Consider the following 22956-nt stretch of genomic DNA (forward strand, 5'->3'; position numbering starts at 1 on the left):
TGATTGAGTTGGTTACAAACGCCGATGCTTTAAAGGGATGCAGAGTCGGAGACAACAAAGCAACCGTCATTTTATATCATTCATCACCCACATATACATGCACATTTTTGTTTTCAAAAGAACTGATGTTAATGTTTACTTTGGGGCCTGATAATTCGAATGTCCCCAGCCCCCTAATATACCGTATGGAGGCACAAATGTAAGGCCAAACTTAGGCCCAAATTCATAAATTTGTTCACTTAACATTTTGAGGTCCAACAACCAGCTGGTAGCCGGTAGGCTAACGGATCTTTCCGATTATTTATAAATGAAATAAGATGATTTGAGATAAAAGTTAAAAGTTAAATAAAATATTATTAGAATATATTTTTTTAATATTATTTTTATCTTGAGATTTGAAAATATTAAATTGTTTATTTTCTTTTATATGAGAATTTAAAAAAATTATAATAATTAGATGAGATGAGATAAATTAAAAAATTTTCAGAAAAGAAACGAGTCATAAACTTTCCCGTAGTAGTGTCTTCGATGAAATGTGCACAAGACCCGTTAAACCCGTAGATGCATAGCGAAAGGGACCCGAGGCCTCTGAAAGTTTATTAATCCAACAAACACAGAATCTCATACCTCGACGACACGAGCGTGAACTCAGCCAAAATTAGAAAGTAGGAATGGAAGAAGGGGGCGAGGTGTCACCATAGCGTAAAATAGGCGCCACTCTTTTCTAAGATTGGAGGGATGAGCTGATCCGATCCCAAGGAGCGTTATATTCCTTTGCATATTCTCTCCTCTCCGTAAGCATGCTATACACCTCTTTTTTATTAAAGTAATATTATATAATGTATAAATTTTGTATAATTATTTTTAAAAAAATAAAATTTATTATTAATAAATTAATTTATTTTTATATATATCTCGTATTTATTTAATTTATTTAAAATAATTATAATAAATTAATTTATTTTTATATATATCTCGTATTTATTTAATTTATTTAATTTATTTAAAATAATTACACAACGCTTATCTATTTATAACAGTATCTATTATTATTTTTTTTTATTATCATTATTTTTTTAATTATTTTTTGTGGGCTTAAGCTTTTCTACTCCAAGCACTGCACCCGTTACCTTTCGCCACGATTAGGCTCCCCACTGTTTTTTGTTTTTCTCACCTCCTTATTAGACACCTTCCTCCAAATATTCGCTTCAACGCTATCATATATACGAACACAAACGCCCTCTCCCTCCCATTCACTCTTTTTCTTTTATCTGATCTTCCTATCTTCCACTTTACTTTTGAGCTTTAAGTTTGTGAGTAATGGCTTCCGCGATTGCTGATGCCGAGAAGCTCAATAACCTGAAGTCTGCTGTCGCTGGACTCGGCCAGATCAGGTGCTCTCTCCTTCTTTTACTCCTAACCATCGTGATTCCGATTTTCGCTCTGTCGGATCGTGTTCTAGAGAATTTATTCGTTTTCCTTTTTTATGATTGTAATTCGGGTCTTCTGTCTACATTAGAGTGTTAGATATTGGATCTGAGTTTCTGGTTCTTTCTTTGATTACTTCGATTCGTGTCTTGCAGCGAGAATGAGAAAAATGGATTCATCAACCTTGTCGCTCGCTATCTCAGGTAAGCTATGCGTGGTATTCTACAGAACTCGTGTAGATTTTTATTTGATATCGATTTATGTGGTATTCGGTTGGTTGGCGAGAAAACGATGCAAGAGAGGGTTACTGATATGCCATTTTGATTATGCGATTCTTGTTATGTAATGAAAGATCTGAGATGACGAAGAAAAAAAAAAGGAAATATCTGAGACGTCGATGTTAGATTCTGTTTCTGTTCTACATTTTACATGTAATCGAACGGATCGCTTATTGCATCCACCGAAGATTAAAAGAATGGATTCTTTTCACTTATTCTTTGTTACAGTGGCGAAGCGCAACACGTGGAATGGAGTAAGATCCAGACGCCAACGGATGAAGTAGTGGTTCCTTACGAGAGCTTGGCACCCACTCCCAGTGGTAGCGATCCTTAACCGTCTTCTTCGAACTCTTTTTTCTTTTGGAGATAAATTTCAATTATATTATCTTTCTTTATACTGTTTAACAACGTTTCGAAAGCTTATTAAACATCTGCATGGATGCAGATCCTGTGGAGACAAAGAAGCTGTTGGACAAACTTGTCGTGCTGAAGCTCAATGGAGGTCTGGGAACAACAATGGGCTGTACTGGTCCCAAGTATGCATTTAAGTCTAACTTCCGATACATTTGTTCTTGTTGTTGCTTATTAATTTGTGTAAGGGCTGAAAGCCTCCATTAGAATTGTGGTTATCAGAGATTTCAGTTTTTCTGGTGAGCTTCTGTGTAAATGTTCTAAAAATAACGTGAAGCTTTACGGCAGAGTGGAGCATTTCTATTCTTTGTTTTAGAAGTTCGAATCCTATCAATGATGCTTACTATTTTCAGCTATTAGTAAATGTATTTTGTGAAGGGAAAGAAGATAAACAAGCAAGAAATATTCTAAGTTTTTTTTTCTACTTTATTAAGATAAAATCATACTGCTTATGTTTTTTAAGTTTTTTCTTTTACTCTTTGCATGCATTGTACATAAAAATTCTCCAGTTAAAAACTAACGATACTATTGCTTATTCTGGCTACACCCCATCTTGTTGCACACCAGTAGTCTTTTTTCCAATTTGCTTATTGTGTAAGGTTTCCATTTTTTCTCCAGCCTTACATATGGTAATTAAGCTTCAACTCCTTGGTGGTATGCTTTTCACCTGCTGAGTTAACATCCTGTTGACTGTGTTGTGTTTTCCCCTGAACTTACCATTTTGATACATTTATTTTAACGCGAGTATAATTGAAATGCTTGAAATGCAGGTCTGTCATTGAAGTTCGGAATGGGTTGACATTTCTCGACTTAATTGTTATCCAGATTGAGGTTATAGTTGGCCTTTTCTGCTGCACCTTTTTTGTGGTGATATATTGGCTTGCAACTAATGCTTCCCTTTGTTTATAGAATCTCAATTCAAAATATGGATGCAATGTTCCCTTGCTTTTAATGAACTCATTCAACACTCACGATGATACATCGAAGGTATATCATCTCTACTTTTACTAACTGATCCCATAATCTCGTTTTGGCTAGATGTTCCTTATGAACTAACAAGTTTTTCGTCTAGTTCAGATTGTGGAAAAATACTCTGGCTCAAATGTTGAAATCCATACTTTTAATCAGGTCTGCAATACTAACTCTTAATATGCCACTTTAATAACTACTTTCGGATTAGTGGAAATGCAAAATGACAACTCATACATCATATTGAATATGTGAATTTACACAGAGCCAGTATCCCCGTCTCGTTGTTGATGACTTTAGTCCACTGCCAAGCAAAGGACAGACTGGCAAGGATGGATGGTATTTATATTTTTAATTTCATTATTTGGCTTAACTATTATCATCACATGTTACCGCTCCTCAAAATTAGCAGATGCTACTTGAAATACATGCAAATTACTTCGTAACTCTGAGATGAAAATATAAAAATATGATTAATGAGAGATTGTAGTTGTTTTCTTGGAAGGGTGGAATATTTGGAAACAAATGAGTCGAAGAACATTGACTCTAAGAGGGCATACTGTAGTAAATTATTCATGCAGTTTCCTGGGAAATGGTTTTGTTTGTTCAAATAAAAATGTAACAATATGAAATAAATTTACAGTCTGTTATGACCGATCAAATGTTTTTGAACTAGTCTTTTGGTCAATCTAGCCCAGGAAAATTTTGAAGATCTACGGATCACTTGCATTGTCATTTATATAAATTGTTAATTTTTAAGATTTTTTTTCCAGTATTTTCACCTTTGCAGAAAGCATGTTGCACTCACTATAGGCTTCAGTTTCTAGTTCTGCTTTGATTGGAGACCCGGGGGGGGGGGGGGGGGGGGGGAGTATGTCAAGAGTAGTGGAATTCTTATATTTATTTATTATTTTATTTAGTTGTGCTTGTTCAACCTAAATAAGATCATTATTTTCCTTACACTCATGACTACCGTATGCATGAAGGTATCCTCCTGGCCATGGTGATGTGTTCCCATCCTTGAAGAACAGTGGCAAACTTGATGCACTGTTATCACAGGTTGGCACTATGATGTATTGTTTAGTGATCATCTGAATGTTGATTGACGCATACATACTTATAAGCTTTATCCTTTTCTGAATTTCTTTTTTGTCCCTTATTCAGGGTAAGGAGTATGTGTTTGTTGCCAACTCAGACAACTTGGGTGCTGTTGTCGACTTGAGTATCCTGTCATTGGTTTTCATTGAAACTTTTGTTTCTAGCAATGTTTTTATAATAGTGCATGTAGAACAAATCCTTTCTGCTGCCGTTATTTTCTTAACTGGATTTCTTAGAAATCTTGAATCATTTGGTCCACAACAAGAACGAATACTGCATGGAAGTGACACCCAAAACCTTGGCTGATGTGAAGGGTGGTACACTCATTTCTTACGAGGGAAGAGTTCAGGTTTATAAATGTGGACTTGCCTCTTTCACTTCAGTATCATTTTCTGAAAGATAGACAACTTGCCTTTTACTTCCAATTACAATCTCTCTTGTGGATGATCAGCTATAGATTCCAAAGAAATTTAAATCATGCTTATACTTGTAGCCAATCAGCATCCGCCTTAAGATACCAATTCTTGCTACAATTTTCTAGCGTATGGTACATAGTAGAGTTATAGATGCCTATAATATATTCAAGTGTTTCTTTATTAAAAGAATGGCATCTAATGACATTTTTCCTTAATTTACCTGATGCAGCTTCTCGAAATAGCGCAGGTTCCTGATGAACATGTAAGTTTCCCTTCTATTGTTCTCCGATTCTTCCTCACTTTTCTGATAATTAGTGCAACTAATAGCTATTTATAAGTACTCCTAATAGTAAGGGAATCAACCCCATAAGCAGAAAAGAGTTTTAGGAAGAAATTGAAGTATCAGGCCAATGGTTGTAAGTTGTTTTGCGTAAATCCATGTCTTTGTTTCCACCAATCAACTAGAAGAGTAGGTCATTATTATCTTTCTGGCTATTTTTAGGTTGTCAGCTATCTAAAATTGATGTGGAGTTTGTCTTTGGCAAGTTTATGGTTGACTTGATGTGGTCTCCTCGAAACAGGTCAATGAATTCAAGTCAATAGAGAAGTTCAAAATTTTCAATACAAATAATCTGTAAGTCACGTTGGCCTAAGTGCTATTAACATACCTGGATTGGGTACTAACCTCATTTTACACAGGTGGGCTAACTTGAAAGCAATTAAGAGGCTCGTGGAAGCCGATGCATTAAAGATGGAGATTATACCAAATCCGAAGGTAAATTTGATTTTTCTTACAGCGGTGCTCTATTTGTTCTGTGGATTTCTGAACTGGTAAAATTAAAATTGTGTATGTAGGAAGTGGAAGGAATCAAAGTTCTTCAGCTGGAAACTGCAGCTGGTGCAGCAATTAGGGTACTTAGTATACAATAATCTTATTTCCAAGATGTTTCTAAAAGTCAAAAATTGATCTTGTTACCCTTTCCATCTCATGTCAACCAGTTCTTTGATAATGCTATTGGTTGCAATGTACCTCGGTCTCGATTCCTTCCAGTGAAGGCCACTTCAGATTTGCTTCTTGTCCAGGTTAGCCCCTTCTGTGACATTAGGAATGATAAGGTCTTGAAGATTTGAGGTTTGTCTTACAGATTTTTTCCTTTCATCTTTCTTTCTTAGAACAGTCCGATCTCTATATTTTGGAGGATGGCTTTATTATCCGGAATAAAGCTAGGTCAAATCCTGCAAACCCTTCTATTGAATTGGGGCCTGAATTTAAGAAGGTGAAAATCATTGCAGTGTTCTGGTGTCGTTAGATGCATATAGCTTCTTGATATTGATAGTGATTTTTTCATTTCTTTAACAGGTTGGCAACTTCTTGAATCGATTCAAATCCATTCCTAGTATCATTGGGCTTGATAGCCTTAAGGTGACTGGTGATGTTTGGTTTGGTACTGGTGTTACTCTCAAGGTATTACACGTACTCTCATTGTTGACAGTTTCCCACCTCCTTTGGCTGATATTTTTGGGATTTAGTGTCTATGAAATCAGTCTAATTCATTTGCAATTTTGACTCATGGAGTTGATGGCATAAAAACTTGTGACATATTCTAGTTGTTGATCACTAAATAAAAACTTCCCTATATTTTTACCCCACCAAACAGCACCATTTCCGAAAAGAAAGAAGCCCACAAAGTACACTGATAAAAAAAGTTTTGAAAAAGAAAAAAGAAGAAGTCCCCAAAGTATGAATTGAGAGGGAGTATGTTTCACATACTTTTTTGTGGACGCACTACGTATCCACCTCACCTCCCCCTACCCCTCCTAATTGCCACACTAGCATGCCCCCATCTTATGTCATAATTGTCTCGTGTACATGTCTTTTCTCCATCCTTTTAATTTCATTGATTGGTTTTGTAATATGAGCCAAGCCAATAAACTCTTGTTCGAATGGTGCTTCCTCCTTTGGAAAGTATTAGGGATGGTTTTAAAACTCAGTACATTAGTTAATATCGAAAACAACATATGTTTATATAGTAAGCCAATATAACGAGTTCATCTGTTTTCTTCCTCTAGTTCTTGGAGTCTAAACACTGTAAAATAACGTTTTTAGATTGGCTGCGGAAGTAAATAACTACAAAATCAATATGCCAAACCTTTTTTTCTTTATTTTATTTCTATGAACGATATAGGCGTAAGCAGTATCAAATTTACCGGAATAGTTTGTCAGTGATTGGAATGGTCCATGCTTGGGTTTGTTGTAAATTTCTTTTAATATTATTTTATTTTATTTTACTTGCCTTTTGCTTGGATCTTTTACTTATGGAAAATGCTTGGTGTCCCCGATGATATGTCCCGACAGTGGGTTCCTATATTTTTTTTTTATTTAATTATTAAAGAAGTGTTTTTTAATGATGTGATTTTTTTTTTAAAAATATTTAAGGATATAAAAGGCCAAATGACCTTATCGGGTCAAGTTCTCGATAGAATTTGTCGGTGACTGTAGCACCGTCCTTTACTTTTTCCACAAAAATTGTTGGTAACTAACTTTTTCCATCACTTTGGTTTTATTTTGAAGGGGAAAGTGGTCATTGCGGCAAAACCTGGGGTGAAGTTGGAAATACCTGATGGAGCTGTGCTTGAAAACAAGGTAAAAAAAAAAAAAAACAAAAAAAAAAAAAAAGGGCTAGAATCTAAACCTATATGGCTTTATCAAACCATGAGGGGTATATCAAATAATGTATTGTGAAAATGTATTGTGTGTGTATCATTAGTGATTCTACTTGAAAAATGATTTATGCACAATATTTGTCACAACACTTTACACTATGTTTTAAATAAAGAGTATTTTTGCAAAACACCTTATAAAAGTAATGTCATTTTATAAAAATATCCTTATCTTCCAATATTGATGTGAAATGTATTGTGAAAATGTGTTGTGTGTGTATCATTAATTATTTTTGTAAAACACCTTATAAAAGTAATGTCATTTTACAAAAATATCCTCATCTTATAATATTGTCGTGAAATGTATTGTGAAATATGTTATGTTTGTATCATTACTATTTTTGTAAGATACCTTATAAAAGTAACTGTTATTTTATAAAAATATTTTCATTTTATAATATTGTTGTGAAATATATTGTGTATTATTATTCATTGTGAAAATATGTTGCGTTGAATCATTACTCTTTTTTTTTTTTATTTTACCGGTTAGACTGAGCTATATAACTTCCATGTGCAGGAAATCAACGGCCCTGAGGATCTCTAGGCAAGTTGATTTGAAAAGTATTGGGGAGTGTGCTCTCAGCCAAGATCTTTCTTTTTGTTCTACAATGCGCTGTGTAATATCTATCACTTATCTTTTTGTTTCCTGAATGAAAATTTGATGCGGAGCATAGAAAAGTAAGCAAACTTAAAAAATGAGGTTTCTTTTTTTCATGACCAGCACATATATTACCAGTAATATTTTGTGTGATAATAATTGCTGATCAAAAAGGTGTTGCCGAGTAATAAATAATCGTTTGCTTATGTAAAAATGTCTGATATGGTAATCGAGCATGGTCAGCTGATGATGTTCTCTTATTAGTTATTATTATGATTATATCAATAATAAATTCTCTTGAACCACCTTATCTTTCAAAAAGTCTGCCTCTTGGGTCTATTCGGTCAATTTTGCTCACCCATTAGATTATTAATTTGGAATTTTAGAGGCTAGCGATCCTTCTCACCAATTTTTGTTTTTGCCCACCCAACTAAATGGTTCGTGTCTCTCTGTAAAAACAATGCTACCTGGCTCAAATCGTTCATCAAAGTTGAGAGTTTCAGCCATTTCCCACGTAATGGTTTTTGGGCCAATCGAGATAGTTAAGGGGCCTCTACTATTAGAGAAAAACGCAAAAAAAAATTAGAAGAAAAAGTGAATCGGGTCTCCTGCGTTAAGTTGATACATGTGTCACTCTTCAGTTTTGGATCATCAAATGGTGCAATATATATTTTTGTGGTTTACCAAAATGGATAAAAGCCGAAAATAAAATAGCTTAAAGTATATCCAAAAGGATGTAACAAAACTACAAAAGGGAGTTACATCAAATTAAGGAAATAAATAGTGAAATCTCTCAGTTCAAAATCTATGGATGATATCACTTTGTATAAAAAACAAGTTTACTTTTATTAAACAATTGTCTATTGACCGAAAAAACGAAATAAATAAGAGAAAATATTTTTTCAATCGTGAATTATACAACCGTCGCGTAATCGTTTTGAAAAAAGTGAATAAAATATAGAATCTATATAAAAAAATTAATTTTTTAATAGTAGACCCTACTCTTTTTCAAAGCGATTATACGACGTTTATGCACTTCACGGTTGTATGTAGAATTAGTCAACAAATAAAGAAAAGAAAACACACCATATTGTCTCTCAACTCAAAGTTTAACAGCAGCACACAAATCACAAAAACTGGTCAATCCAAGCCAGAGCAATTCAAAGCAGCCTTTATTCTCTGGACAGTGGAGCTGATTAGAGTGTTGACAGTTGCCACGGATTCCATATTCAACTGCTTCGAAGAGGGGCTTGATACCAATATCTGGAAAGCCACTGTAAGCAGTGAACCACCAGACATCCCAGCATTTTTGCTTGTTGAAGCGCCCGCACTTCCAGTTTCAGGATGGCCATCACTGGAGATTACGAACCCCGATGGAAGTATTGGTATGTTTGAAGGGTCCTCGCCGCTCATGGCCATGTTGATGGACGGCATGTCAATTGGTGCGTAGACTACTAAGGATCCCAAACTGTCCATCCAGCTCTCCTGAAGCATCAACATGTTGCTCTCAGCTGGGATAAAAGGCTGCTTCACACAAACCATTCACACGGATGTTACTTTAACTTGAAGCACCAATCCGAATACAGGGAATAAATAGCAAAGATGTAAATATAAAAAAGATTTAGAAAAAATATCAGATGATCTGAGAAATATGCCAATGATACTGCAGTACAGTTTAGTATATGATCCAGTTCCCATATCCAAATATTCCTTTGAAATTTTTTTGGTAATTCAACTACGAGAACTGCTACAGGTACAAAGAGATCACACAAAAGTAAATCTACAAACTGACGTGGTTTCACGTGATCCGTTAGATCTACTTTACACTAAAAGTAACTTTACAATCTGATATACTGCATCAAGCCACGTCAGTTTGTAAATTTATTCTTATATAATCCATTTGTGACTAAAATATTTCTCTTCAACTACTGGTAAAAGTTGAATTATCAGAGTTTGGTTTTCACATATTTGAACGGGTAATAAAAGCAAAAGAAATAAAAACTAAAGAAGTACCTGAATAATGGAAATAGAGTTCCCCAGATGAGCTCCAATTGAGATGCGTGAAATCTCATGCACTGGTTTTCCATCGGAGAGGACATCCCACTGATGGACAAACGAATACAGCACAAGTTATGTTGCTTCAAAATGTGTGTAACTTCTTCTTTTTAAGTACTGATAGAAATATCAATTATATGAAACTTATATAGTTCACCTGAACTCGCATTTTCTCTTCTCTGATGAAATCAAAGACATTCTGAGGTGGTAGGGGAAGCCAAAGAGAGGTAGCAGCACTGACTATTATCCCACCGGGCTGGCCTGGTTCTCTACTCCTATGAACCGATACTCGAACCCCACTGTTGTAGAGTTCAGATAATTGATGAGGAAAATCCAGTTTACCTGACATGCTCAAGATTCCACAAAAATTCTTCACCATCCTATGTGAAAGCTTCATGACACTCCTCCTACCCTCAGGCGAACTAAACTCTGAACAATGGGCATCATTAATACAAAAACCATAGTCAGTCGAAGGTGGATAAGAGAGAAGGCATGTGAGAGACATGAGAGGGCTTCTAATGAAGAGTACCTCCTCCAAGTTCATGACTAGGTGTAATTTCTCCATTGGAGTAAGAAAATCTCTCACACATCCTCTTAAGAGTAACAATCCATCGTTCTGCTCCATAAGCAAGACTACCACTTATGAGATCTCTATAGAGTCGATGAGTTTGGTTTTTATCATCCACTTCCACGTGCTCAACCCAAGTAACCTGTAAATTAATATACACATTTGTCTCTGAGATCAGAACTTTGTCTGATATAAGAAACATGACTGACTATTCGATACAACCAAAAATAAGTTCATGAGTAATGAAATGCAAGATGTCATGACAAAAAGAATGGGTATGGGACTATTGTTGCCATAAGGATATCCAGAAGGTATTTATCAACAAGAGTCAAGTCGTTATATATATATACACATTTGGGTTAGGGGGTTTCGAACTCCAGACCTCCATTTTAGAGGCTGGGGGTTATGTCAATCAGGCCACAGGCCTTTTGCATCATACTTGCACATTCTTAGAACCATGTCAAACATCCAGTTCTTAGTGGTACTATGTGCAAAACCAATTTATCAGGTTATTAATTCAGATTTATAAGTTACTGACCTTGGAGCATCCATTGGGCATTTCCTGAATCATGCATCCAGAGGGGAACCTCCAAGAGCAGGAAGGGGGAATATTCTGTAATGAGCAATCATAAGAGACATCCACTATCACCCACAGACCTAGTTCAATTTGTTGACAATGGCGAAGGAAGTAGAATTCTCTAGGTGGCACCAGAGGCGAAAGAATGTGCATTTTTCCATACATCTGCATTTAACCTCTTGACTTGTATGACCCAACATTTTATTAAAACGAAAAAAGAAAACTGTAAGAAAACAATACAGAAGAGTATGGAATAAAATCTGGATTCTAAGACTCCTACCAGCTGTAAGGAACCACTTCGATTTCCTAATGTTCCTGTTTCAAGCACCTGAATTGTCTTTGCTTTTGTAACGATTGTGGGAAAGAGATCAACCCATTTCTCCTGCAAAAACAAATCCTTTGTTTAAATTGGCAACTCTCCAGGAATATGAAGACTTGGTGTTCGATTTAACATCATAGGAGATATGAAAAGGATTTATGAGCACTGACTGAATCTAAAATCATCTCAACTAAGTGCATTCCGCTCACGGTCACAATATCTGAATCTTTTGAGGACTCCACGCGAGCATTGGAATTCCTGAAGTGATTAATCGTAGGAAATAGCTTTCCATAGCTTTCTTGATGAAGAACATATCTCCCATCATCCAAGGACTTGATCCACAAAGGCTCGTTGATTCGCAGTAGCCTAATTAATTCATCCATGGCACCAGCAGCAGTCTCCAACATAAGAGCCTTCTCCATGTTTGGAATTCCTTTTAATTGGTATGGAAACGCAGTATTATTAGAACTTGCAGGACTGTAACTAAGGTCTAGATCAAGAGCAGGATTTCCCAGTCGTTGGTTCATGGAAGTTCCTGGAGAGAAACCCAGTGAAGATCTAGGAACCATAGGGATAAGCGATTCGAATTGGGAGATTGGTTTGCCAATGTACTTGGCAAGAAGGTTGGATACCTTTTGATGCTGCAAAACATTTCTAAGTGAACATCAATAAAGTGAATCTTCCAAGTTCCTAGAAGTAATCAAATTAATTATTTAAGCTGAAAAGGTTTGATTACTAATTAGTGAGACTTGTAAACAGAAAAAAGGCTGAAGTCCCAGCAATTAAAACTTGCCTCTTCTTTCAATTGGGCATTTTCCAGCTGCAGTTTCTGTAGGCTTAGTCGCCGTTCATGTTCTCCAAAGGGTGGACCTCCACAAGCTGGGCAAATCACATTTTTCAGTGCCTCTCTGATTGCAACGTTTTCACATTGGATTCTATCATTCTCTGCCCGTAGAACACTGTTATCTGCTCGCTCATGTTGAGCCTGAGTAACATGAAAACATGTATGATTCACCATCACTGAGGTTTTCACTAAAACAAAACCGTTAAAAGTGGGAATATGAGAGAGAACCTTTGTCTGAGTTCTTTTGTTTTGAAACCAGAATTTGATCTGTTTGGGTTCAAGCTCAAGCCTCCTGCTCAACTGACGCCGCTGCTTTTCGTCCGGATGCGGGTAGTCCTTGAAGAATCTTCATCTCAGCAATAGAAAAACCCGTTCACATTAGAGAGAGCGAAACGTATATGGGAAAAGACCTTATAAATGGACAAAATCATATGAGCCATCCGAGAAAAGATAAAAAAAAATACATATTGAAAGCATTATGGAATGCCTAAAAACTATCCTTGAGCCTTGTAAACTTGGCAATTCAATCAAAGATCAATTTATGACAGACTAAGAACATAGATCATGCAGAAAAAAGATACCAGAAACATAATGGAGGCTCACGCACGAATAAAATGAAAGCAGAAGAAGAAGATGAATACAGGGGAAGTTTGGCATCAAATATCAAAGAGAACCCCGTTTTCAATGGGGAATGAAAGGAAAAACTCTCATATTTATGATATGCAAAACATATATCCCTTGGATCATACCATCAAACACCATTTCTAAAAGTCAACATGCAAACACAATCCCCACAATAACCATAACCAGCAGTGGGTTCGTGAATGGAACACCCTCATTGCAATGACAGCAAATAAGAAAAAACGATCAGAGTTGGCCCTCCCTCCCCACAAAAAAAGGCCATGCACGAAAGACAAAACATGGACATCCTCCTGATAATGAGTCAAAGTTAATTCTCACGTTTCAAGTTGCTGTATTTGTTCAGCAGTGTGGCGATGGTAGGACTTTTTCCCCTTGCGAGTATTGGAAGCAGCTTCTTGTTCATCCCCTGAGCCGCCACCACCATTTCCCATCGGTAAATCCATTTTTCAGCCACAGTAAAGCAACAGTACCACGTAATACCGCTAGAGCTCTCTCCTGAATTCTTATGGCATATATAATACATGTAAAACTTGTATTCCTATATGCTATTCATGAGAACGTAGAGCTGCCTAACGTATAGGGCGTCTCACATGTCAACTCCATAAAAGGACAGCAAATTGACACCAAACTAACCCTATAGAGGGAGGGAGAGAGAGGGAGAGAGAGAGAGAGCTGAGGCTGGATTTTTTTGAGTGAAATGTTTAGTGGGAAATCTTGGTTTTTGATAAGATAATTGCTATAGATATAAAAAAAATTATATAAAATAGTTCTATAAATTGATGTGGTTATATAAAATTGTATTTATTTTATAATAAAAGTAAATTTATAATTTGACGTATTTTAATTTATAAATTTATTTTTATATAATTTTTTATAATTAAAATATTTTCATTTTGACAATGGGACGAGATAATGAACTACTACACCCAAGTAACAGCTAAAACACTAGCAAAAGTCGGCGAAAATCGAGGGGAGTGAGATATGCGGTGCAACAAAGCTGCCAAATGCAGAAAATTATTATTATTATTTAAAAAAAAAAAAAAAAAAAACTAAAGGGAAAAACAGTGGACGTGATTGTGCAAGTTAATCTCGACCTCTCTCATGAGGGGTCCTTCCTGTGTATCTTCGTTAAGAAGAAGAAATATGGCTGCGGTAACTAAGATGAAAAGGCACTGAATTCTTTCACTTTGCCTTAACACGTCGATATTCGTTTTGGCTACTTTCTACTTTCTAGTACTGCAAGAAGAAAATGGAGACCCGTTTGTAGGGTCCCACTTAAGAATCAGATCCGACGGTCCAGATACACCATCTGCAACTGATGATTTTATACCATTCGGCCGTCTGTCTCTCTCTGTCTCAAACATTCTAGAATTTGAACCAGAAAAGGAAGGAAAACTTTGTTGGCGGTTGAACTTTCTTGCATGCTTTTCTTTTCTCTTCTCTTCTGTCGGACTGCATGGTTTATTAATGGTGTAAGTGCCAAGTCACCATATTTATGGCGCAATTAAAGCAAAATAGCCATATTTTTATTTTTCTTTTTGCCTAATGAGGCAAAATAGCCATATGTTTTGACAAGTTCCAAATAAACTCGGTATATTTAAGGAAATTAAACGAACAAATAAACAAATATTCCAAATTCTGTATGCATGAAGTCAGAGATCCGTGTTACTCAAAAATTAATTTTATTTTCATTTTGTACGGATTAAAGAAGTCCTAATCCTCACATGAATGCCCCCCAGTACCAACTCCCAAGCATTGAATCAATTCTAAAGTAGGATGTGACAACATCTACTGAGTTTTGAATTGCGCAATAATTATTGGCATGGATATATAGGTTACATGTTTGTTCTTAATTTATTTAATTGGCTAAATTTGCACTGTTGTTATCAATGTTTTTATTTATGGATTGAAACTCTATAATCTTTTTTCCTATATAATTAAGTGGATAATCATTTGCCACCTTAATGTGACTAACGGGATTTTATAGTTACATTAAACTTTTAAAAAAATCAAGCTTCTTAATATTGTTTAAATTAAGGCTACGTTTGGGTATCAAGAATACTTCAAGTACTCTCATTACTATTCTTTACTTTATTATTACTTTTCATCTACTTTTTTACTATTCATTACTTTTTACCTACTATTTATTATTCTATTATTACTTTTTTACTACTATTCACAAACATTCTCAACACTTCTCAGATATTCTCACTACCTAAACATAGCCTAAATCTAATTCTTTTTTTAATCACCCACACGGCATCTATGACTTAATAAAGGGACAAATCATTACCGATATAGAAACTTACAAAAAGTTAAATAAGGTCACAAATAGAGCACAATAATGATACGCATATAATTAATTTTATAACTGAGGGTTATTTTTATAAAATAACTTATAAAAATAATATTGTTGTATATAAATACCCTCAATTTAAAATATGATTGTATAAAATATTATAAAAATGATTACAAGTGCATAATTATTCTTGGTAAAATATATCGAGAAAATGTGTGAGACTATCGAGGATCCTATCATTAACGTATCTTTAAAAGTATCTCTTATCACAAGGTTTATCATTAATGAGATATATATATAATATATTCATCAATTTCAAGGTGACAACCATGTCTTTGTTAGAGGGACAAATCATGCCCGATATAGAAAGGTAAATAAGGTAACAAATAGAGCATAGTAATAATTTCGAAATACCATTTTAGTAAAAAATTAAGGGTTCCCAATCTTATTTTTGTCGGAGGGGGATGAGGCATCGGCTTCCTCCTATCCTCCCTCTCATTCCTCTATACACCTACCTTGTCTACCAAGATTTCTTTTGTTTAGTTTTATTTTACTTTCTTCAAGGTCGAAAAAGACAGATCAATAGTTTTTCGAGAACTCCCGAGAGACATGTGAGGTACAAGCAGATTCATAGATCAAAAATCGTTAAGAGGAAAGTGGTGGTTTTGCAAAAATCATTCTGCGTGGTCCTCATGCGCCACCCCTTCCGGCAGCTCTTCTCGAAACACACACCAGATCACCGGACTGGCCACCACCAGACCTTTTAGATATGATATTTGTGATTGAAAAGAGACAAATATGTTGCCTTCACGGGCCGTCACAAATTTCGAAGTCTATCGGAATTGGTCCAAACTATAATCCGTTCTTTTTCGCATCTATCTTACTGCTTTCCTTTTTTATTTCCTTATTGTTAATCAAAATAAAAATAAGAGTTCATTTCTCAAACGTTTGTATGTAGAGGTTGAATCATCTTTTTCTATGAATGGCGATGTTGAGTCTCTGTTTAAGTAGAAAGTGTTGTATCTTGGACATTTGTGTATAGAGAGTATCAGCAATATTGAATACTAGACCAGTCACAAAAAAAAATAGTGTACTGGTGGAGCTTCAAATGCATTATTTTGGTTTATGATGTCATATTTGATATGAGATCATCCCAAAATGTATCCGGTTGTGGATGTAAGTTTCTCTGAATAAATGATGACAATTTTCCTTAACAAAAATAGAGCATAGTAACGTAATTGATAAAAGAAAAATGATACACATATAATCATTTTCACAACTTAGGAACTCTTTTATAAAATAACTTATAAAAGTAATATCGTTTTCAGAAATACACTCAATTTAAAATATGGTTGTATAAAGAATTATGCAAATCACACACGTGTCATTAATCTTGATGAGATATCAATAAAATGTATGAAAATATCGTGGATTCTGTCATTTACATATCTTAAAAGCATCTATATTATTGAGGTTTATCACTAATGAGATATATATCTAATATGTTCATCAATTCCATGGCAGCAACCATATCTTTGTTAAAGGGATAGATTGTAACACCCCGTATTTTTTTTTTAGTATATATATATATATATTTTTTATTGAATGATTATTTGTTATTAATTTAAAAATTTATTCTCTTGTTTTAAAATTGTTGGATTTTTAGTGGGTTTATTTTTATGATTTTTAATTTTGTGAAATTTATTTTTGAAGTACTTTCTTTAAAGTAATTATTGTCATGTGTTTAAATTTCTTCTCGAATTAAATTAACTTGTTGTTGGGTTTAATTATTTATTTTCATTTTAATTACTGCGTTTGAATTATTTTATTTCACTTGCTGTTTTAAAACCGTTTCCGTTGAATCATTTTTTTTGTGACCCAAGTTGTGAATTTTGGACCTCATTTCTTTTCCCTCTATTTTTTTTTTATTTCTCCCCTGGGTTCCCTTCCTGCGCAGACACCTCTCTCTCTCTCTCTCTCTCGCCGTGCAACCGTCCCTCACCCAGCCCGCCGCCGTCGCGCCGCCGTGCGCAACACCGCCCACCCCATCGTGCTCCCCACCGGTCGGCGACCTCACCCCTTCAATTTCAGCCCTCCTTGCGCCGCCGTTAGCCCCCACGCACCACACCAAGCCGCGGCACTCCTTGCGCCGCCATCGCGCCACCTCCGGCCACCATTTTCTCACCACATCATCATCGACCTCTTGCCAACCCATTGGACCCAACCCCACCTCCGATCCGTCACCGGTGAAGCACATTCATCAACATTTCCGATTTGGGTATTTTGGTCTTCTACCGCCTATTGCGCCGCCACCCACGGCCAACCACCACCACCATTAGCTTCACCGACATCCCTAAGCACTACCCTATCAATCTCGGGTCTTCGTTTGCACCCGTTCAAAAGTGGGTTTTTGAGACCCACGGCCACAGTGCATTTGGCACTGTTTTGTTGCTGCGTTGCCGCTTCTAGCACCTCCGTGATCTTTCAAAAAATTATATTATAGCATTGTAAGTACTTTTCTCAAAGAACTTTTGAGATTTAAATGTATTTTTGCGCTAATTTATATTTACTGTGAATTGGTTGGTTGTACCGGACTGAGTCCGAAGAGTAAGGGGGTCGGTTGGATTGGATGATGGAGTTGTTTGTGTGATTGGTTTATGCTATGAAATTTGTTGGCTGTTTCGGATTTAAATATTGGTGTTTTGAGTTTGACGTTGGTCATGGTGGATATTGGTATTTTTTTTAGGAAGTGGTGATATATTTTGGGATTATGAGGGTTTTAAGTTTTGAGAAATTAAGATAGATTATTTTAGAAGCTTAGGCTTAAATATGGAAATCCGTGATTGATTGAAAACTTACGGAAATTGTGTGATTATTTCTATAGGTGACGATTTATAGTCGACTCGACATTTTTGAGGAAATTTTTGAAAAGCTAAGTTGCCCAGGTAAGCGGGGTTCATATACTAGTTTTGCATAAAATAAAAAAAAGGAGGTTGACTTTGAGAATAAATGTGTTTATTTTCTTTTGAAAGAGATGATCTGAAAACAACCTCAGATGTTTATTCTACATATGCATAAATTCTATATAAGAGAAAGTGTTTTTCTGTTATGACTGGTGTAGACATGAGCTAGTTTTGTGCACTTTATTTCTGAACTATGTAAAAGAACGAATAAGGAATTCTAAAAGTTTTGTTATAAACAAATGAGAATGTTTTGTTTATGTTTATCTCGAACATGTGAAATGATCTGAAGCTTTTCAGTGTTTTGTTTTGATGTGATGTGTCATCTGAAAACATTGGCATGAAGTTCTGATTCTGTATATGATTGTAATCGGATTTTCGATGAAATCCGTTCTGTTTCTGTTAAGGCCCAGCCACGGGTATAATGGTGGTTTATAACCCTACCACGGGGGTGAAACATGGTATACGGCCCAGCCACGGGTATAATGGTGGTTTATAACCCTATCACGGGGGTTAAACATGGTATTGTCCCGATGTGATATTAAACGATGATAAGATTATAATGTTTCAGTTTAGAAATGCCAACGGATTCTCTTTTTGGAATAAGTATATTTTTCTAAAAAATTTCGCTCTAATGTTTTTGTACAAGTTTTGTTTCTGCATTCTGAAAGTAAATGTTTTGTTCGGCTTATCAAATGTTATAAATGCTCATGTTTACATGCTAGTATATGCTCTCTCCTTGCTGAGTTGTTGATAACTCACCCCCTTATGTCCATAATATTTCAGATGACATTGATGGTTCAGCTGAAGATCAGTATTAGAGTCTATGGAGAAGATTAGCATTGATTTGTTGTTGGGAATCTCATGATATTAGTGTTGGTGTTGGAGGTTAATTATCTTTCTTAAGTTTACTTCAATGGATTTAGACGGTTTATGGAGACTATGTTAATGTTATATAATTTCTAGTTGTTAATTGAGACATGAAGAAGAATTGATTTTATTTGGGTTGTTGGATTGAATATTGGATAAATGAGTTTATTTGATTTATTTAATTGAAGTATTTACGTTCGATTTGAGGTTTGAAAAATGGATATATTCTTGAATTTGGAAGTACTCTAGCCTTGTTAGAGCTGATTATCAGGTTTTATAAGTTAACTCTCCGGACCTTCGCGGTGGGGGTGTTACATAGATAGTTCCTGATATAGAAAAGTAAAAACTAAATAAGGTTACAAATAGAGCACAATAACGTAATTGATAAAAGGAACATGATATATATAATCATTTTCACAATTCAAGGGTTTTTTTGTAAAATAACTTATAAAATTAATATCGTTAAAAAGAAATATCCTCAATTTAAAATATGGTTGTATAAAAGATTGTAAGAATGATTGCACGCGTATCATTAATCTTGATAAAATACAAAGAAAATGTTTGAGAATATCGAGGATCCTATCATTAACGTATCTTTAAAAGCATCTTTGTCTCGAGGTTTATCATTAATGAGATATATAACCAATTTGTTCCTCAATTCCATGGGGGCAACCATATATTTGTTGAAGGGACAGATCGTGCCCGATATAGAAAGTTAAATAAGACAACAAATAGAGCACGATAACGTAATTGATAAAAGGAAAATGATATATGTATAATCATTTCACAATTAAAGGGTATATTTATAAAATAACTTATAAAAGTAATATCGGTTCAATTTAAAATATAGTTGTATAAATGATTATACGCGTATCATTAATCTTGATAAAATATCAAGAAAATATAGGATAATATTGAAGATCCCATCATTAACGTATCCTTAAAAGCATCTCTATTCTCAAGGTTTATCATTAATGAGATATATAACCAATTTGTTCCTCAATTCCATGGTGAGCAACCATTTATTTCGTAAAGGGACAAATCATGGCCATTATAGCAAATTAAATAAGGTAACAAATCAAACATAGTAACGTAATTAGTAAAATGTCGAGAAGTTATTGTAGAATATTGAGGATCTTGTCATTCGAGCATCCTTAAAAGCAATATTGTCTTTAAGATTTATCATTAATGAGACATATATCCAATTTGTTTCTCAATCCCATGGCGGCCACCATCTTTTTGTTAAAAGTAATGTCTAAGGAGTAATAAACGATAGAAGAACTAGAGAGGATCTTCAATAGAAAAAAGGTAATGCTACCCTTCCTTCTAATCAACAATGCCTTTATAACCAATTGAAGTGACGTTAATTTTCTTTTCCTTTTATTTTCTTTTCTTTTTTTTTAAGAAAATGATAATCCTCCCTCCTATTTATAATCCTTCTACAACCGAACCATATAAATTTATTTAATTTTTTCTTGTTGTACTGTTTTTCCTCTTTCTCGGGAAAATCCCATAGGTAACGTTTTGAAGATGCGCAAAACGAAAACTTCAATTTTCAGGGTTATGTAATTTTGCACTAAATAATACATGGAGTGGCTCACTACAAGAAAAATAACATTTTGCATCCAATGTATTTCTGTCCAATTGCAAATCGAAGCAAAAAGAAAACATTTGCGTCGTTTTCAAAGTGGTGGCTACTTTTCGCTGCCACTGGTGTCAACAATGATTCAAATAGTGTTTACATCTGTTGAGGCGAAATTTTAAGTTTTTGCAGCTAAATTCGATCGCATAAAAAAAAAAAAAAAAAGAAGATAACTTTGGCCACTTAAGCGGTGATTCCAACCTGCCACGAAATAAACCTCCCCTCTATTGCAACCATGACTGTTATTGTTATGGCGAATTGAGTCGCCGCTATAGGTTAATTTCATTCATCATTAAAATGTCAAAATGCATGTCTGATTGTGGTGAACCGTGTTGCATTGATATTTCTGTACCAGCCTTGTCATTGCAAAACAAGGCGAATAAGGAACAACTACGTACTAACCATACAACTGGTAGAAAGTCGTTTGTTCAATTACTGGAAGAGAATGTAACAATTATGTGATCATTCCATTAAGTAAATATCATAATGACTTAGGATTGGTATAGATTCTAAAACCCCTATAGCTGGTCAAGTGTTTTTTTTATTGGATGTTCCAGAGGGTGAGTGTAACAAATCTGGCAGACTTTTTTAAAGAGTCTCGATGGCCAAGTAAAAAGGAATAGTTTGTCATAGACCTGACTAAAGATCTATATGTGAGTAACAACAAACACTTTCATGAAGTTGTACATTATTTTTGTTGTAATTTAAATATACTATTATCTATGTAACCATGGTTTTGTAATTTGATGCTTGGAATTAAATTTTTTTATTAATTTGAAAGAAACAAATGGTGGAGAAGTTGAATGCAATGGAATCGGAAGCTCGAACTAAGGAGGTAGCAGATGCCATCTTCAAGGAGTTTGTAGGCAAAAGACTGGGATATGGAAGGGGTTTGGGGGAGAACATGAATGAACAATCAGCACATACAATGCAACGTGGTGAAAATGCTTGTGCATTGTCACAGGATGCACAATACTATAAGAACCAACTTGAGGAACTAAAAGCAAATGTTTGCCAAATTCTGGAAAAGCAAGCTAAGTTCGATAAATTCATGACATACTCAATTCCCAATAGCAATCCCATGGAGAGTCTCCGTGGGAGACTCAGGTAGTTGAGTAATTGTGGTAGATTGGATTTTTTAGAATTTTGAAAGGAAACAAGATACTCTATTTTAGTGGCTGCTAGGATTTTGTATTTTAGTGGGTTTCTGGAGGCATCATTGGGTGCACTTAAGTGAGTGAAAGATTATTACTACTTAAAAGAATTTTTTGTTGTGTGGTGAGGGTGCAGTGATACAATGTGAGAATTCATAATATGGGACAATGTTGTTTTCCTAGTTGGTGATTTATCAAACTAATTTTTTGTTTAACTCTGGATGGGATGAGGTTGAAGTGGGCTCTTGTTATTAGCACCAGATGACATGGACCACTGAAGAGGAAAAATGTTGATGATGTGCTTCGGCATCTCCACTCATACAGCTTGTTGCGGGGCTAGACAACATAAACATGTACATTTCCTCTTCTATTTTCCTTTATATGCATAATAAGTTGTAATGATGATTAGTATTTAGGACTGACTAATTATAAGTACTTCGTAAATTGTTGGTTTGCTCATCCCTTATTGTTGGATATATAATAATTATCTAATATCTGTTGATTAATAATTATTTATGACTGTTTAATCATATGCTTGTTAATAATTATTTAGGGTTGTTTATTGTTGCTAATATGGTCGGTTGAGATATGTTTCTTTAAGGGGTTAACATATTACAATAAGTTTTGAATACTATATTGTTAAAGACTAGTCTAAAAGATTATTGTAGATTACAATAATATATAGATAGACTAAGGGAAAGTTGGTGTGTTACAAGTACTATAGTCATTGCTGAATACTGATGAGTAGTGTTAATGATATTCTCTCTCAACTAACTTAATTATTGCTCTTGTGATGGTATTTCAGCCAAAGGGTTTCCACAATTCTACTGATATACAATCATTAGAATGAAAAAGTTGAAAGAGAGCAGCATGGTAGTTGGGGTGGAGGTTTTTTTGGTGCACTTCATAAGAGTTTACATTTTTATCTATGTAGTTTTTAGGTTTTCCTATACATGTTAAGTGTTTATTTAACAATTTGAGAATGAAAGATAATACATGTATATAGGATATTAGTTAAACAACTTAATACATGTTGGATTACTAGTCTTTCAATCTAAGTTTAATTATACTCGATTTATTTAATTGTAAGAAGAAATGGATGCAGAA

The 22956-nt window shown here is 34.9% G+C and overlaps 2 protein-coding genes across 2 annotated transcripts; one reads left to right on the forward strand and one right to left on the reverse strand.

Moving 5' to 3' along the window:
• Positions 1 to 1099: 1099 nt before the first annotated feature.
• Positions 1100 to 8133, forward strand: LOC121248156 (UTP--glucose-1-phosphate uridylyltransferase). Its single transcript, XM_041146535.1, has 20 exons — positions 1100 to 1394; positions 1584 to 1631; positions 1935 to 2026; positions 2152 to 2242; positions 2888 to 2948; positions 3027 to 3104; positions 3195 to 3245; positions 3352 to 3425; positions 4073 to 4145; positions 4251 to 4308; positions 4421 to 4533; positions 4830 to 4862; positions 5182 to 5234; positions 5300 to 5375; positions 5456 to 5512; positions 5600 to 5683; positions 5779 to 5877; positions 5961 to 6065; positions 7173 to 7244; positions 7839 to 8133. The coding sequence occupies exons 1-20, from the start codon at positions 1321 to 1323 to the stop codon at positions 7863 to 7865; spliced, it is 1419 nt and encodes a 472-aa protein (XP_041002469.1). The 5' UTR covers positions 1100 to 1320; the 3' UTR covers positions 7866 to 8133.
• A 763-nt stretch (positions 8134 to 8896) lies between these two features.
• Positions 8897 to 13553, reverse strand: LOC121248157 (homeobox-leucine zipper protein ROC8). The gene is made up of 10 exons (XM_041146536.1): positions 13243 to 13553; positions 12511 to 12628; positions 12232 to 12423; positions 11609 to 12079; positions 11400 to 11501; positions 11081 to 11284; positions 10504 to 10684; positions 10132 to 10403; positions 9933 to 10022; positions 8897 to 9443 (listed from the first exon to the last, which is right to left on the reverse strand). The coding sequence occupies exons 1-10, from the start codon at positions 13365 to 13367 to the stop codon at positions 9060 to 9062; spliced, it is 2139 nt and encodes a 712-aa protein (XP_041002470.1). The 5' UTR covers positions 13368 to 13553; the 3' UTR covers positions 8897 to 9059.
• Positions 13554 to 22956: the final 9403 nt, after the last annotated feature.

Source organism: Juglans microcarpa x Juglans regia, chromosome 2D (genome assembly GCF_004785595.1).
Source record: "Juglans microcarpa x Juglans regia isolate MS1-56 chromosome 2D, Jm3101_v1.0, whole genome shotgun sequence".
Lineage (NCBI taxonomy): Eukaryota > Viridiplantae > Streptophyta > Magnoliopsida > Fagales > Juglandaceae > Juglans > Juglans microcarpa x Juglans regia.

Excerpts from the sequence above, each read along its gene's own strand:
- LOC121248156 (XM_041146535.1), top strand. The coding sequence starts at position 1,321 with ATGGCTTCCGCGATTGCTGATGCCGAGAAGCTCAATAACCTGAAGTCT. Across the intron at positions 5,376-5,455 it reads AGATTATACCAAATCCGAAG|GAAGTGGAAGGAATCAAAGT; the intron begins GTAAATTTGATT and ends TTGTGTATGTAG. Across the intron at positions 7,245-7,838 it reads GAGCTGTGCTTGAAAACAAG|GAAATCAACGGCCCTGAGGA; the intron begins GTAAAAAAAAAA and ends TTCCATGTGCAG.
- LOC121248157 (XM_041146536.1), bottom strand. The coding sequence starts at position 13,367 with ATGGATTTACCGATGGGAAATGGTGGTGGCGGCTCAGGGGATGAACAA. Across the intron at positions 12,424-12,510 it reads ACAAAAGAACTCAGACAAAG|GCTCAACATGAGCGAGCAGA; the intron begins GTTCTCTCTCAT and ends CATGTTACTCAG. Across the intron at positions 10,023-10,131 it reads AAGAGAAAATGCGAGTTCAG|TGGGATGTCCTCTCCGATGG; the intron begins GTGAACTATATA and ends TTTGTCCATCAG.